Source organism: Capricornis sumatraensis, chromosome 2 (assembly GCF_032405125.1).
Source record: "Capricornis sumatraensis isolate serow.1 chromosome 2, serow.2, whole genome shotgun sequence".
Classification (NCBI taxonomy): Eukaryota; Metazoa; Chordata; class Mammalia; order Artiodactyla; family Bovidae; genus Capricornis; species Capricornis sumatraensis.
In genome coordinates, this window is record NC_091070.1 from 198503953 (window position 1) to 198519743 (window position 15791).

At 36.4% G+C, this 15791-nt stretch overlaps 1 protein-coding gene across 1 annotated transcript in view; it reads left to right on the forward strand.

The window, feature by feature from the left end:
• The window catches only part of SPATA6 (spermatogenesis associated 6), a 160873-nt gene that overhangs the window by 84829 nt on the left and 60253 nt on the right, over positions 1–15791 (forward strand). Inside the window, exons 7-8 of the mRNA XM_068965676.1 lie at positions 2991–3284; positions 8350–8437. Of these exons, the coding sequence (XP_068821777.1) occupies positions 2991–3284; positions 8350–8437 (382 nt within the window). The remainder of the gene's footprint in view (positions 1–2990; positions 3285–8349; positions 8438–15791) is intronic.

Consider the following 15791-nt stretch of genomic DNA (forward strand, 5'->3'; position numbering starts at 1 on the left):
AATGCAGAACTGTCATCCCACCAGTGGTTTCATTGGACTGGCATTTTCCTCTATAAGCTTTTGGCTCACTTGCTGTTTCAGTGTCATTTGTTCTTTGTGGAACGGAAATGTGAGAAACTGGTTGTTGATGTTAGTGTTTAAGAAAATATTCTTGAAAATCAGACAGATTTGGTTTCAAGTTCCTCATAAGACTGATTTAAAGATTTGAGAATATATGTACCTGGCATGTAACATATAATTAATAAATTTTGTGACTGTTACTGAGGTTATGGTTTTAATTAAGATAATTGAGATGTAGAAGACATAGATGAGATATTAGAATATATTGTCTGACAGGTACAAAAGAGTGTACATTTTTACATTAAAATTGTGGATGGTAACAGGCAGAATTTTAATTTTATGTGATATTGTGTGAGAACATGCTAAATCCACTTTTTTCCCAAGTAAGTATTAGTTACAATTAAATTTTTAATGGCTATAAAACAGCATTTTCAGCTTTAAATACAGTTTAAAATAAGACAAACCGTTTTAATTTTTAAGAGTAAAATAAACTTCATATGATAATTTAGGTTTATAAATATTTATAATGATCTTTATTCCTTTGGGAACTTTTTTTTCAAGTTTTGTAAATCACAATTGATGTCACCAATTGAATGCACTGATAATAATAAGGTATATTATTGGGATTTTCTGGAATAAATCATTTTCTACTTACTTTTTTTTACCTACCACAGATTAGAATTTATCATTAGTAGTAAGTAAATATTACACATTAATAAAGTAACTTTATTAGTATGTCTGATAATCTGTATCAGGTTTCCTGTGTAACTAAGTTAATAAAATAAGATGTTTCTCACTGTTGTGTGGCTTGGCTGTGTAATTCTTTTGGTTTGGGCTGGCTAGGCTAGGGCTGAGTGGTCTAGGATGGCTTCACCTTGGCACCTGGATGACTTCTTGGGCTGAGAGGGGCTTTACATTCCTGGTATTTGGCTTTATGTCAGCTGGGGTGATGGCCATAGACTATCCTCATTTAGCAGGCAAATTTCAGCTCCTTCACATGTGGCAGGAAAGTTTTTCTGGGCCATTTGGTATAATACAGTATAAAAACAGCCACTATTTTAAGTTTTGTTGGACATTAATAGGATACATTAAGGATTGATTAGGTTAGAAAGCATGAATCTGTGGTAGATACAGCACAGATATACTTCACTTTCTGTGTGATATTCAGCATTCAAAAAGTGTAATGAAGAAGAAAGTTCGAGTTAGTTTCGGTTTGGTATAAACAGAAGTGGGTAAGAAGGAATTTTGCAGCATTGCTGAAATAGGTAATGATGGATTCATCTGGATAAAAGATACTAAAAAATGTATGAAGATCTAAGGGAAAGAGATCTAGGGGCTGAGGAGGAGAGGAGGGCAAGTAACAGATTCAGTGAAAATAAAAGAAGTAGGTTGAGGAAGAGGAGGTTTGGTCAACAAGAGACTTTCAGAGTTTAGTGTGCAGTGGATCTGAATAATGATGAAATCTAAGATGAAGTAGAAAGAAATAGTTAAAGCTCAGCAGTAGAAAGTCTGAGTCCAAGGTCTTGGAAAGATTCATTGCTTGAACATGTTATTAAACCTCAAAGGTTCATGTGCTAACATTGCTGCTGCTTTGAGTCAGTGTGATGTCATAAAGATGCATGAATTGGGATGAAAATTCTGAATTACTTGTTGAAGTCATTGAACAAGGTGGGAGAAGGTCCAGGAGCATTAACAAGAGCTAGAGAAGAAAGAAAGATGATGAAATAATCTGATGCTGCTGGTCTGTATGAAACTTGTGGACTTAACTTTTTTCCTAATCAGGAAATGTTTTCTTGTTTTCCTATTTTCTGTTTATCTGCCTTAAAAAATGCATGACTTCTATTTTATGTTTGTATTTTATTTACTCTGAAATAGATACCCTTAGCAGGTAGGGAGGGAGACTGAGAAGGTAGAAAAGGGGAGAGGTAGATTAGGTGGTTTTTTAAAGTTATAAAGTTAGGAGGACATTCACGGATTCTTAACCATCTGTTTTCTCTAATATTGGAAAGCTTATAAATCTAGATAATGCTTGCAATGGTCTTAACGTTGTTTATTTGTGATCCAGCTTTTGTAAGGCAGAATAATTTTTATTTGAATAAAATATCCTAATAACTCAAAAATTTTAGAAATATCATGTTTGTTATTAAAATTTTACACTATTAGCCAATATTATTAGAAGATAAGTACTAGTTATTCAAATTTGTAATATGTCTTTTGGACATTTTTACTTTTATGAAAGTTCAGAATTAAGATGTTATGGTTATTTGCCATTGAATTTTAAAGTTTGGAAGAGATATTAAAATTCTAATCACTTTGTGTAATTCATATATGTTCAATGAAAATATGTAAAAGCTTTACTTCAGATTTTCATATTGTACAAGTGAATGTAATTATAATAGTATGAATGAAACATATATAGTTTTCTCCATTAAGATTTTATAATCAACTAATTAGATGTGTATTTGTAAGATTATTAAACTTACCCTCTTAAATTATATAGCTAATTATTTGAATACATAGTTACAAATGATAAACCAACATTTACATTAATCTTTAGTATATTGAAAAATAACTTTTTAATTTTTTCTTAGATTTTTCAAATGATTAAATATTGGGCTTTAACTTTTGTAAAGTACTTATTGTACTTAAGAAGAAGTGTGGTATAGTGTATTTTACTTATTACTAGACAGAGTTATTTGGGAGGATGTGGATTTGACTTCCCCCAGCATCTGCACAAATAAGAGACACTGATCTAGTTGGTTTTGATAGATTATATGTACGTTAAATTACTTTTTAAAGTTTTTCCTACCTGTGGTTATATATATATATATATATATATATATATATATATATATATGGTTTACCCAGGGGTCATAATATGTATTAAGTATATTCTCCTGGCCAAACTAATTTTTATTTTTTATCTTTAGGATAAATTTGCTTACCATACGGCTCCAGTTGAAAAACCACACGGCAGACTGCAAAACAGAACATCGAGGTCACAAAAGAAAAAATCCAAGTCACCTGAGAGAAATAAGTATTGCATAAATGCAAAAAACTACGAACAGCCTACAATTTCTTCAAAATCACACTCTCCATCTCCTTACACAAAAAGACGCATGTGTGAGCTATCGGAAGACACCAGGCGGCGGCTGGCCCATTTAAATCTCGGCCCTTATGAATTCAAAAAAGAAACAGATAAACCTCCATTTGTGATTAGACATGTATGTGCTCTTTGAAACATTTCCATTTGAAACTGATCTAATCTGTAATTGCACTAAAATATTACTCTCAAACTTCTTTCAACTTCCAGCTTATGTGAATAATTTTTCTTCCTGAACTGTATGTTAGCCTAGCAATCTAAAATGGAAAGTTAACTTAATAAAAGAACATTCTTTTGTAGGCTTTAAACCTGACAGAGATCAAGCTCCATTATGAATCCCATAAGTCCTCTAAGTAGCCATTTCCTTTCCTCTTATAAGTGGACAGTGTAATAACTACAAATAGAACTGATTTATAATTGGCATTATACTGAAATGGCAGAGTAAGATTCTTAAAAAGGAACTAGTTTTCTTTGTGAAAGGGAGGCACCCGCCCCCAGCCCTTTAAGAAATTGTAATGGAAAAGTTTCCCTTGTAATTATGTCCCTTGGGTAAACCTTATATAATGGACTTGGAAGCAAATCATCATTTGATGGTAACGGAAAGGCCTTTGAAAGAGAAGACTTAACTTTAAGGGTAATAGAGTTTATAATCTTTCTGTATAGAAGCCTGTTTTGATGTGTTTTGTGTTTAAAGCTTGTATCCATATGATAGTCAAAAAGATTTTGGCTAATTTTTAAGGGTCTATAGTCCATCCTAAAGGAGACCAGTCCTGGGTGTTCACTGGAAGGACTGATGCTGAGGCTGAAATTCCAATACTTTGACCACCTAATGCTAAGAATTGACTCATTGGAAAAGACCTTGATGCCAGGAGGGATTTGGGGGCAGGAGGAGAAGGGGACAACAGAGGATGAGATGGCTGGATGGCATCACCGACTCATGCACATGAGTTTGGGTGAACTCCGGGAGTTGGTGATGGACAGGGAGTCCTGGCGTGCTGCGATTCATCGGGTCGCAAAGAGTTGGACACTACTGAGCAATTGAACTGAACTGAACTAAATAATACTTAATAAAAATCTTTCTCAGAATCTTCATAATTTTTTTAATTTTTATAGAAATATTTTACCTTAAAGGCATTTCAGTAACAAAAAATTGCTTTATACAATAATAAACTTGAAGATTTAAGTGCCTGTAGAAGCAAAACAACTTTTTGAGGTATCTATAAAATACTTTCTGACTTTAATGTTTCCAGTGCATTTTCCCAAATTTTAAAATGTGAATGTAAATCCAAACAAGTAAACATGTTCCTTTGATGGTCTAATAGCTTTTTTAATATTGGTGATACCATTAAAAAAAAAATTTAGATGTACTTTAAGCAGTATTTCATTCCATTTTCTTATTTTGACTATGAATCTTTTATTATTTTAGCCTAAATTAATAGATTTTTATTGTAAAAAAGAAAATTTTTAATAGTTATGGTAACTTTTAAATGGTTACATTTTATTGAGATCATTGTAATTGCACTTGTGTTATTTATAGCACTTGTTTATAGGTTCTGGTCACTGTTTTTTATTGTTTGAACAATATCCAGATATGTTTACTTGCTTGTTTGATGGCAGTTTCAGAATGCCTTTAATTTTGTTTGCCCACAATTGCAAATTAAATTGAAAAGAAAGGACATGCTAAATTCTAACCTGAAGGAGTATTAGCACTTTAATTAAAATACCTATGTACAAAGACAACTAGGAATATTTTGAGCATTAGCCACATAAAAATTGCTTAGGGAAATAACTACTCTTAAAATGTTTAGTATTATTTTCATGTCACTACTTAAAATAGAATAATTTTATTAATTCTTGGGATAAATTTTGACATTTTTATTTAAATAATTTCCCTTTCAACTTTCCAATGAATGGGAAGAAATATATGCTTCTAAGTTTATAGCTACAAAATTACTTACAGTGACTGTAAAGGACTAGATTTTTCCAACTGTGTTTATAAATATATGACTCCCACCTCCATGCTGCTGCTGCTGCTAAGTCGCTTCAGTTGTGTCCAACTCTGTGCGACCCCACAGACGGTAGCCCACCAGGCTCCCCCATCCCTGGGATTCTCCAGGCAAGAACACTGGAGTGTGTTGCCATTTCCCTGTCCAATGCATGAAAGTGAGAAGTGAAAGTGAAGTCGCTCAGTCGTGTCCGACTCTTAGTCGCTCAGTCGTGTCCGACCCCAGGGACTACAGCCTACCAGGCTCTTCCACCCATGGGATTTTCCAGGCAAGAGTCCATTCATGATTTTCAAAGCACTTAACAAAATTGGTAACCAAGCAAAATTTTAATTTGATATATGAATATACAAAATGTAATACTCTTAGACATTCTAGTTTTATAGGTACTGTATAAAAAGTAATCTTAAAGAATAAAGAAGTTTCCAGAAATGAGTATGCTCCCAAACAAACTAGCACAACCATTCTATAAGAGTTAAGCTACATTCTTTGCTTTTTTTTCATTTATGTAGAAGTTAGTATTTTTTCTATTATGGTAAAATATTCATAATATAATATTTTTATTCTGCCATTTCATATAAATAGAAACATACACGTTTTGCCTTTTTGTCTTTTTTCATTTAGTACATTTATACAGTGCTTTCGAGTTTCATTTGTGTTGCAGCATGTATCAGTACTTGATTCTTTTTATGACTGAATAATTCAGTGTACATTTTGTGTATCCATTAATCTGCTGATGGACATTTGAGTTTTCACCTTTTAGTTATGTGAATAGTACTTCTGTGAACATTCGTGTACAAGTTTTGTTTGAATATCTGTTTTAATTCCCAACTGCTTTAATACCTAGGAGTGGGATTGTGGGGCCATATGGGCTTCCCTGACCTGCCTCTTGAGAAAACTGTATTGCAGGTCAGGAAGCAACAGTTAGAACTGGACATGGAACAACAGACTGGTTCCAAAGAGGAAAAGGAGTGCATCAAGGCTGTATATTGTCACCCTGCTTATTTAACTTCTATGCAGAGTACATCATGAGAAATGCTAGACTGGAAGAAAAACAAGGTGGAATCAAGATTGCCGGGAGAAATATCAATAACCTCAGATATGCAGATGACACCACCCTAATGGCAAAGTGAAGAGGAACTAAAAAGCCTCTTGATGAAAGTGAAAGAGGAGAGTGAAAAGGTTGGCTTAAAACTCAACATTCAGAAAACAAAGATCATGTGGTCCGGTCCCATCACTTCATGGGAAATAGATGGGGAAACAGTGGAAACAGTGTCAGACTTTATTTTTTGGGGCTCCAAAATCACTGCAGATGGTGATTGCAGCCATGAAATTAAAAGACACTCCTTGGAAGAAAAGTTATGACCAACCTAGAAAGCATATTCAAAAGCAGAGACATTACTTTGCTGACTAAGCTCCGTCTAGTCAAGGCTATGGTTTTTCCTGTGGTCATATATGGATGTGAGAGTTGGACTGTGAAGAAGGCTGAGCGCCGAAGAATTGATGCTTTTGAACTGTGGTGTTGGAGAAGACTCTTCAGAGTCCCTTGGACTGCAGGGAGATCCAACCAGTCCATTCTGAAGGAGATCAGCCCTGGGATTTCTTTGGAAGGAATGATGCTAAAGCTGAAACTCCAGTACTTCGGCCACCTCATGTGAAGAGTTGACTCATTGGAAAAGACTCTGATGCTGGGAGGGATTGGGGGCAGGAGGAGAAGGGGACGACAGAGGATGAGATGGCTGAATGGCATCACTGACTCAATGGATGTGAGTCTGAGTGAACTCCGGGAGTTGGTGATGAACAGGGAGGCCTGGCGTGCTGCGGTTCATGGGGTCACAAAGAGTCAGACACGACTGAGCGACTGAACTTAACTGAACTGAACTGAATGGGCTTCCCTGGTGGCTCAGACAGTAAAGAATCTGCCAGCAATGCGGGAGACCTGAGTTCAATCCCTGGGTCAGGAAGATCTCCTGGAGAAGGGAATGGCAGCCCACTCCAGTATTCTTGCCTGGGAAATCCCATGGACAGAGGAACCTAGTGGGCTACAGTACCTGGGTTCACAATGAGTCAGACAGAACTGAGTGACTGCTGCTGCTGCTAAGTCACTTCAGTCGTGTCCGACTCTGTGCAACCCCATAGATGGCAGCCCACCAGGCTCCCCCATCCCTGGGATTCTCTAGGCAAGAATACTGGAGTGGGTTGCTACATGGTAATTCTGTGTTTCACTTGTTGAAGAATTGCCAAACTGTTTTCCAGAGTTTGCTCTGTTGTGTTTTCACCAGCAATGTGTGATGTTTCCAATTTATCCACATTTTCACTAATGTCCGTTATTTTCTGTTTTATCTTTATTGTAGCTATCCTGAGGGTGTAGAGTGGTATCTCATGATGGGGGTAAAATAGACTTTTGACTTGCATTTTACTAATGATTAGTGATGCTGAATGTTTTTTCATGTGCTTATTGGTCATTTTGGTCATTTGTATATTTTTTTTGGAGAAGTGTCTTTTTGAAGTCCTTTGCTTAATTTTTTTTTATTGAGTTTTTGAAGTTTGTTTATATATCTGGATATTAATGCCTTTTCAGATAATAATTTGCAAATATTTTGCTCTACTACGTGGGTTACCTTTTCACTCTCTTGATATTGCCCTTTTTTGTAAAAAGCTTTTAATTTTGGTAGATAAAGCTGTCTCGTTTGCTCAGATTTAAATCAGTCTGACTCTTTTTGTTAGAAAACATGGATGACTGTTAATATGTTATTCCTATTCTCAGAATGCTGGCTCCTAAATGCAGCCAGGTGAAGACACTGAATTCAAAATCTGTATGCTAAGGAGATAAGTAATAAATGGCTAAACTTGTTTTTGAAATGTAGCAAAGTAAGATTTCTCTTTCTAACTTTGTAGTGGAAAGCAAACTAAGCAATAGAATAATGGACATTTCAACTGTAAATCTGTTGATTTTAGAGTGGATTCAGAATATAATTTAAAATTTCTGGGATTTAAATTTTACTTAAAAACAAACAGCAAAATGCTTGGCTAAGCTCTGATTTTGGAAGGTGCCTGAACTGTGTAGGCAATATCATGTTAACCTGATGATATGTGATCTATGTACCTTACTTGATTTTCTGGTACCATTAGAACTGAAAAAAAATTAAGCTTTTTGTTACATTGAAATTTTCCTTATTCTAGGTCGATCCCCCAAGTCCCAGAGCCGATGCTTTATTTGGATCTCCTGGCAGAGACTGTGAAAGAGATGGATGGTCCAGGCTGCACAATGGTAATATGCAAGTTATATCTATTGTTTTAGGTATCTTTCCTACATTCAAGTGTTTATCTTGGCATCAATTAAAGAAAAACAGAATCTTGGCTATAATGGAAAATATGTTACAATAACACTTTTTAAAACCTATGGGACACCCAGGTAGAGACTCTCTAAAAATTATAAAATTTAAGTGCTGCTATAAATCATCATCTTTGTGATTCAAAACACATATTAGCATATTAAAGACTGTGATACCTTTTAGTAAAACAAAACAACAACAAAAAACTTTGATTTTGTTTTGCTCAACAATTTTTAAATTTATTTGGCCATGAAACCTTTTTCCTACTTTAACAAGCATTACTGTTAGTGGAACAGGCTTTGGGAAAGTTGTAAAAAGAATTCAAGCTGATACTTTTGGACATACATTTACACGTATATTTGAATGCTTTGCTCAGCCACTTGTTTATAAACGGAGCATTCTTGAACAAATTATCTTAACTACTCTGATTATCAGTTTATTGAAGAATGAAGATAACATGATAAATATTACTATGCAAATGCCCTAGCACACAGGACACTTAATATCAGCTGTCACAATAATGTTTATATTTCAGGAAAGATAACATTCTTTAGATTTAGTTTATAATAATTTTTTTTTCATTTTTAGGCCTGATCCTAATAGTTAGATGGTTATTTCTAAGCTCAATATGAAGATGATTTTAATAAAGAAGATTAAATAGTTGGGGAAGTGTGTGTGTGTGGTGTGTGTGTGTGTGTGTGTGTGTGTGTGCACGCGCTCTCAGTTGTGTCTGATTCTGTGACCTTACAGACTGTAACTCACCAGGCTACACTGTCCATGAGATTCTTCAGGCAGTCACAAAAATGGAGTGGGTTGTCATTTCCTTCCCCAAGGGGTCTTCCCGACCCAGGGATTGAACCAGCATCTCCATGTCTTCTGCATTGGCAGAAGGATTCTTTACCTCTGAGCTACCTGGGAAGCCCAGTCAGGGACATCTAAGTGTTAATATCTATAGACGCTGGCTAGTCAATTCACCAGAAGCGTTTAAGTTAACTTATTGCACACTAAGAAAAAGGCGTAGAAAAGTGAGAGTAAAAAAATATAATCAACATATTGTGAGCTTTGTCTCTTTCTGATTCTAAACTCTAGTTACATAATCTCTCTTTTAAAATTAGGATATGAAACATTCTTATCTAAGAACATGAAGAGTTTGTGCTCACCTATTTTCCTTTTTTAGCATTAATTGGGAGATAAATAGGGTAATTGATAAGCCTTTTGTACTCTGAATAATAGATTATGTGACATTAGGTAGAGATGTTATACTGTTTCCCCTCTTGGACTAAATTTATAGACATTGAGTAAATACACTTTAAGGACCAGAAAAATTGAAAATGACTTCAATATAGACTTTTCTTGGGAAGATGTTTTTGGAATGCACTTAAATATCTGATTTCCCCTAACAATTATTATATATTTCCCAGCAGAACTGTTATAGTTTCTAGTAACTTCATCAGCTGCCTATATAGAGGTACAATTAGAGAGGTCAATAATGAGGTGCTTTTTTCTTTTAACTTTTTATTTTGATATAATTTTAGACTTATAGAAAGTTGAAATAGTACAAAGAATTCCCCTATGCCTTTTACTCAGAATCCACAAATATTAATATTTGCTTTTCCTTCTCCCTCCATCTTTCTCTTTCTTTCTCCTCCTTGCCTCCATCTCTGTATGTGTGTCTGCGTATAAATTTTTCCCACCATTGCTATGGACTGAATTGTGTCCCTCAAAATTCATATGTTGAAGTTCTAACCCCCAGTGGTGGTATTTGGAGATGGGTCATTACCTTTGGGAGGTAATTAGGTTTAGATGAGTTTATGGGGTAGGGTTTTCATGATAGGATTAATGTCAGAGATCCCATATCAGTGATGTTCCTTTCTCTCTGTCATGTAAGGACACAACCAAAAGGCAGCCATCCTCAAGCCAGAATGAGAGCTTTCACCGAAACCTGGCTGTGTTGGCACCCGCATCTCAGACTTCCAGCTTCTAGAAGTATGAGAAATAAATGTTTATTGTTTAATTCACCTAGTCTATGATAGAAGACAGCCCGAGAAAACTAACAAGTTTTTCTCTTACGGGGATGTAATTATCAAAACAAGGAACTAACAATATAATAAGCTCTAGTAATTTTCTGGTGGAGTCTTTAGGGTTTTCTATGTAGAGGATCATGTCATCTGCAAACAGTGAGTTTTACTTCTTCTTTTCCAATTTGTATTCCTTCTATTTCTTTTTCTGCTCTGATTGCTGTGGCCAAAACTTCCAAAACTATGTTGAACAGTAGTGGTGAAAGTGGGCACCCTTGTCTTGTTCCTGACTTTAGGGGAAGTGCTTTCAATTTTTCACCATTGAGGATAATGTTTGCTGGGGGTTTGTCATATATAGCTTTTATTATGTTAAGGTATGTTCCTTCTATTCCTGCTTTCTGGAGAGTTTTGATCATAAACAGATGTTGAATTTTGTCAAAGGCTTTCCTTGCATCTATTGAGATAATCATATGGCTTTTATTTTTCAATTTTTAATGTGTATTACATTGATTGATTTGCAGATATTGAAGAATCCTTGCATCCCTGGGATAAAGCCCAGTTGGTCATGGTGTATGATCTTTTTAATGTGTTGTTGGATTCTGATTGCTAGAATTTTGTTAAGGATTTTTGCATCTATGTTCATCAGTGATACTGGCCTGTAGTTTTCTTTTTTTGTGGCATCTTTGTCAGGTTTTGGTATTAGGGTGATGGTGGCCTCATAGAATGAGTTTGGAAGTTTACCTTCCTCTGCAATTTTCTGGAAGAGTTTGAGTAGGATAGGTGTTAGCTCTTCTCTGAATTTTTGGTAGAATTCAGCTGTGAAGCAGTCTGGACCTGGGCTTTTGTTTGCTGAAGATTTCTGATTGCACTTTCAATTTCCGTGCTTGTGATGGGTCTGTTAAGATTTTCTATTTCTTCCGATTCAGTTTTGGAAACTTGTACTTTTCTAAGAATTTTTCCATTTCTTCCAAGTTGTCCGTTTTTTTGGCATATAATTGCTGATAGTAGTCTCTTATGATCCCTTGTATTTCTGTGTTGTCTGTTGTGATCTCTCCATTTTCATTTATAATTTTATTATTTGATTTTTCTCCCTTTGTTTCTTGCTGAGTCTGGCTAATAGTTTGTCAGTTTTATTTATCCTTTCAAAGAACCAGCTTTTAGCTTTGTTGATTTTTGCTGTGGTCTCTTTTGTTTATTTTGCATTTATTTCTGCCCTAATCTTTAAGATTTCTTTCCTTCTATTAACCCTGGGGTTCTTCATTTCTTCCTTTTCTAGTTGCTTTAGGTGTAGAGTTAGGTACAGCTATGAACTTTCCCCTTAGCACTGCTTTTACAGTGTCCCACAGGTTTGGGGTTGTTGTGTTTCATTTTCATTCATTTCTATGCATATTTTGATTTCTTTTTTTATTTCTTCTGTGATTTGTTGGTTATTCAGCAGTGTGTTGTTCAGCCTCCATATGTTGGGATTTTTAATAGTTTTTCTCCTGTAATTGAGATCATTGTGGTCAGAAAAGATACTTGGAATAATTTCAATTTTTTTGAATTTACCAAGGCTAGATTTATGGCCCAGGATGTGATCTATCCTGGAGAAGGTTCCGTGTGCGCTTGAGAAAAAGGTGAAATTCATTGTTTTGGAGTGAAATGTCTTATAGATATCAATTAAGTCTAACTGCTCTATTGTATCGTTTAAAGTTTGTGTTTCCTTGTTAATTTTCTGTTTAGTTGATCTGTCCATAGGTGTGAGTGGGGTATTAAAGTCTCCCACTATTATTGTGTTATTGTTAATTTCCCCTTTCATACTTGTTAGCATTTGTCTTACATATTGTGGTGCTCCTATGTTGGGTACATATATATTTATAATTGTTATATCTTCCTCTTGGAGAGATCCTTTGATCATTATGTGGTGTCCTTCTTTGTCTCTTTTCACAGCCTTTGTTTTAAAGTCTATTTTATCTGATATGAGTATTGCTACTCCTGCTTTCTTTTGGTCTTTATTTGCATGGAATATCTTTTTCCAGCCCTTCCCTTTCAGTCTGTATGTGTCCTCTGTTTTGAGGTGAGTCTCTTGTAGACAACATATGTAGGGGTCTTGTTTTTGTATCCATTCAGCCAATCTTTGTCTTTTGGTTAGGGTTTTCAACCCATTTACGTTTAAGGTAATTATTGATAAGTATGATCTCTTGCCATTTACTTTATTGTTTTGGGTTCAGGTTTATACACCCTTTTTGTGTTTCCTGTCTAGAGAATATCCTTTAGCATTTGTTGGAGAGCTAGTTTGGTGGTGCTGAATTCTCTCAGCTTTTGCTTGTCTGTAAAGCTTTTGATTTCTCCTTCATATTTGAATGAGATCCTTGCTGGGTACAGTAATCTGGGCTGTAGGCTATTTTCTTTCATCACTTCAAGTATGTCTGGCCATTCCCTCCTGGCCTGAAGAGTTTCTATTGAAAGATCAGCTGTTATCTTTATGGGAATCCCCTTGTGTGTTATTTGTTGTTTTCCCCTTGCTGCTTTTAATATTTGTTCTTTGTGTTTGATCTTTGTTAATTTGATTAATATGTGTCTTAGGGTGTTTCGCCTTGGGTTTATCCTGTTTGGGACTCTCTGGGTTTCTTGGACTTGGGTGGTTATTTCCTTCCCCATTTTAGGGAAGTTTTCAACTATTATCTCCTCAAGGATTTTCTCATGGTCTTTCTTTTTGTCTTCTTCTTCTGGGACTCCTATGATTCGAATGTTGGGGCGTTTAATATTGTCCTGGAGGTCTCTGAGATTGTCCTCATTTCTTTTAATTCGTTTTTCTTTTTTCCTCTCTGATTCATTTATTTCTACCATTCTATCTTCTAATTCACCAATCCTATTTTCTGCCTCCGTTATTCTACTATTTGTTGCCTCCAGAGTGTTTCTGATCTCATTTATTGCCTTATTCATTATATATTGACTCTTTTTTATTTCTTCTAGGTCTTTGTTAAACCTTTCTTGCATCTTCTCAATCCTTGTCTCCAGGCTATTTATCTGTGATTCCATTTTGATTTCAAGATTTTGGATCATTTTCACTATCATTATTTGGAATTCTTTCTCTGGTAGACTCCCTATCTCTTCCTCTTTTGTTTGGTTTGGTGGACATTTATCCTGTTCCTTTACCTGCTGGGTATTCCTCTGTCTCTTTATCTTGTTTATATTTCTGAGTTTGGGGTGGCCTTTCTGTTTTCTGGCAGTTTGTGGAATTCTCTTTATTATGGAGTTGCCTCACTGTGGGTGGGGTTGTACGGGTGGCTTTTGAAGGTGTCCTGATTAGGGAAGCTTGTGTTCTGGTGGGTTGAGCTTGATTTCTTCTCTCTGGAGTGCAGTGAAGTGTCCAGGAATGAGTTAAGAGATGTCAGTAGATTTGGAGTATATTTTGGGCAGCCTGTATATTGAAGCTCAGGGCTGTGTTCCTGTGTTGCTGGAGAATTTGCATGGTATGTCTTGCTCTGGAACTTGTTGGCCCTTGGGTGGTGCTTGGTTTCAGTGTAGGTATGGAGGGTCCTAAGATGGCAGAGGAATAGGACAGGGAGACCACTTTCTCCCCTACAAATTCATCAAAAGAAGATTTAAATGCTGAGTAAATTCCACAAAAGGACTTCTGAATGCTGGCAGAGGACATCAGGCACCCAGAAAAGCAGCCCATTGTCTTGGAAAGGAGGTAGGAAAAAATATAAAAGACAAAAAAAGAGACAAAAGAGGTAGGGAGGGAGCTCCGTGCCAGGAAGGGAGTCTTAAAAGAGAGAAGTTTCCAAATACCAGGAAACACTGTCACTGCCGAATCTGTGGTGAGCGTTGGAACCACAGAGGGCCACCTAACTGGGAGGGAAAATAAATAAATAATTAAGACCCGCAGTTTAAGTGCCCAACGGTAACTCCCCCAGCAGAGAAGCAGCGCAGACGCCTGCACCCGCCACTAGCAAGCGGGGGCTGGGCAGGGAGGCGGGGGCTGGGCAGGGAGGCGCGGGCTGCATTGCTTAGTAAGGACCAGGCCTGAGGGCAATCTGAGGGAACTAACTTGGGCTAGCAAACCAGACTGTGGGATAGCTACCACGCAAAAAGGCCTAACCTAAGACACCGCCAGGCCCGTACACAGAACAAAGGACTGACTAGAGCTACACGAAAAGCCCTAACCTAAGATACCGTCAGGCCCGCTCACAGAACAAAGGACTGTACAGAGCTAGTCGGCTGAAGACCATCCCCCTCCAGTGACAGGCAGCCAGAGCTGGAAGGGGGCAATCACAGCCCCCTTCGAGAGACATTATCTACCAAACTGCAAGCAGGCTTCTTTACTAAGAGTTCTTGCAGTTCTGGACAGTCAACATCCGCCTGAGAGGGTGCGCCTGTTGTACACTCAGAAAACAGCGGCGGGGACGGGGGAGGTGATAAGTCGCAGCGACCACTCGTGCCAAATACCTTATCACCTGAGCTCCTCGGACCTGGGAAGGGCACAAAATGCAGGAGTCTGCGCCTCTGAGGACTAGATGTAATTTTTTTTTTTTTTAGCTAAACTTTCCACGTTTTCTCTGGCTGGAATTTCCATGAAATATAATTCTAATCTATGCAGTCCTTATGAAGAAACTTAGTATCTCTTGTACCTTAAGAATATTTGGAAGTTCATCTGGTCATTTGAGCATTTTAAAGTTGTCCTTTTTTAATTTGCTTAGAATTTAGCAAATACCTCTCATTTCCAAATGCCATCACTTTGAGGAGTAGGGCTTCAACATACACATTTTGGGAGGACACAAATATTTGGTTTGTAACACTGATTTAATGAGATTATATGAGAATCAAATAATAGCTAATATTTATTGTGTTTTCTGCTGGCCACTATTCTAAGTACTTATATTTCATTGATTCATTACTCACAGTAACCTCAAAAATTTTAGGTACTATTAGTTATCCTCACTTTACAGATGAAGAAATCTGAGATTTAAGAAGATGTAAGTTGTTCAAGATCACACATAGACACACACACAATCTAAATTAGCTCTTTTGTTTTCTTCATACTTTTCTTTAGTGTGACCCATTCATTAAGGCCCAGCTCAACTTTTTCCCTCCTATAGGAAGTTTTGCCTGATTGTCTTCAAGTTTGAGAGACTGGGCTCTACTATGACTCTTTGATAGCATTAATTGCCAGTACCATTCTGATGTAGCTTGTCCTTTTATGCTGCTATTTGACTTGGTAATAACTTAAATAAATTATAAGCACTGTACAACCATGGGCCATGATTTTTATCTCCTTTATCTCCTA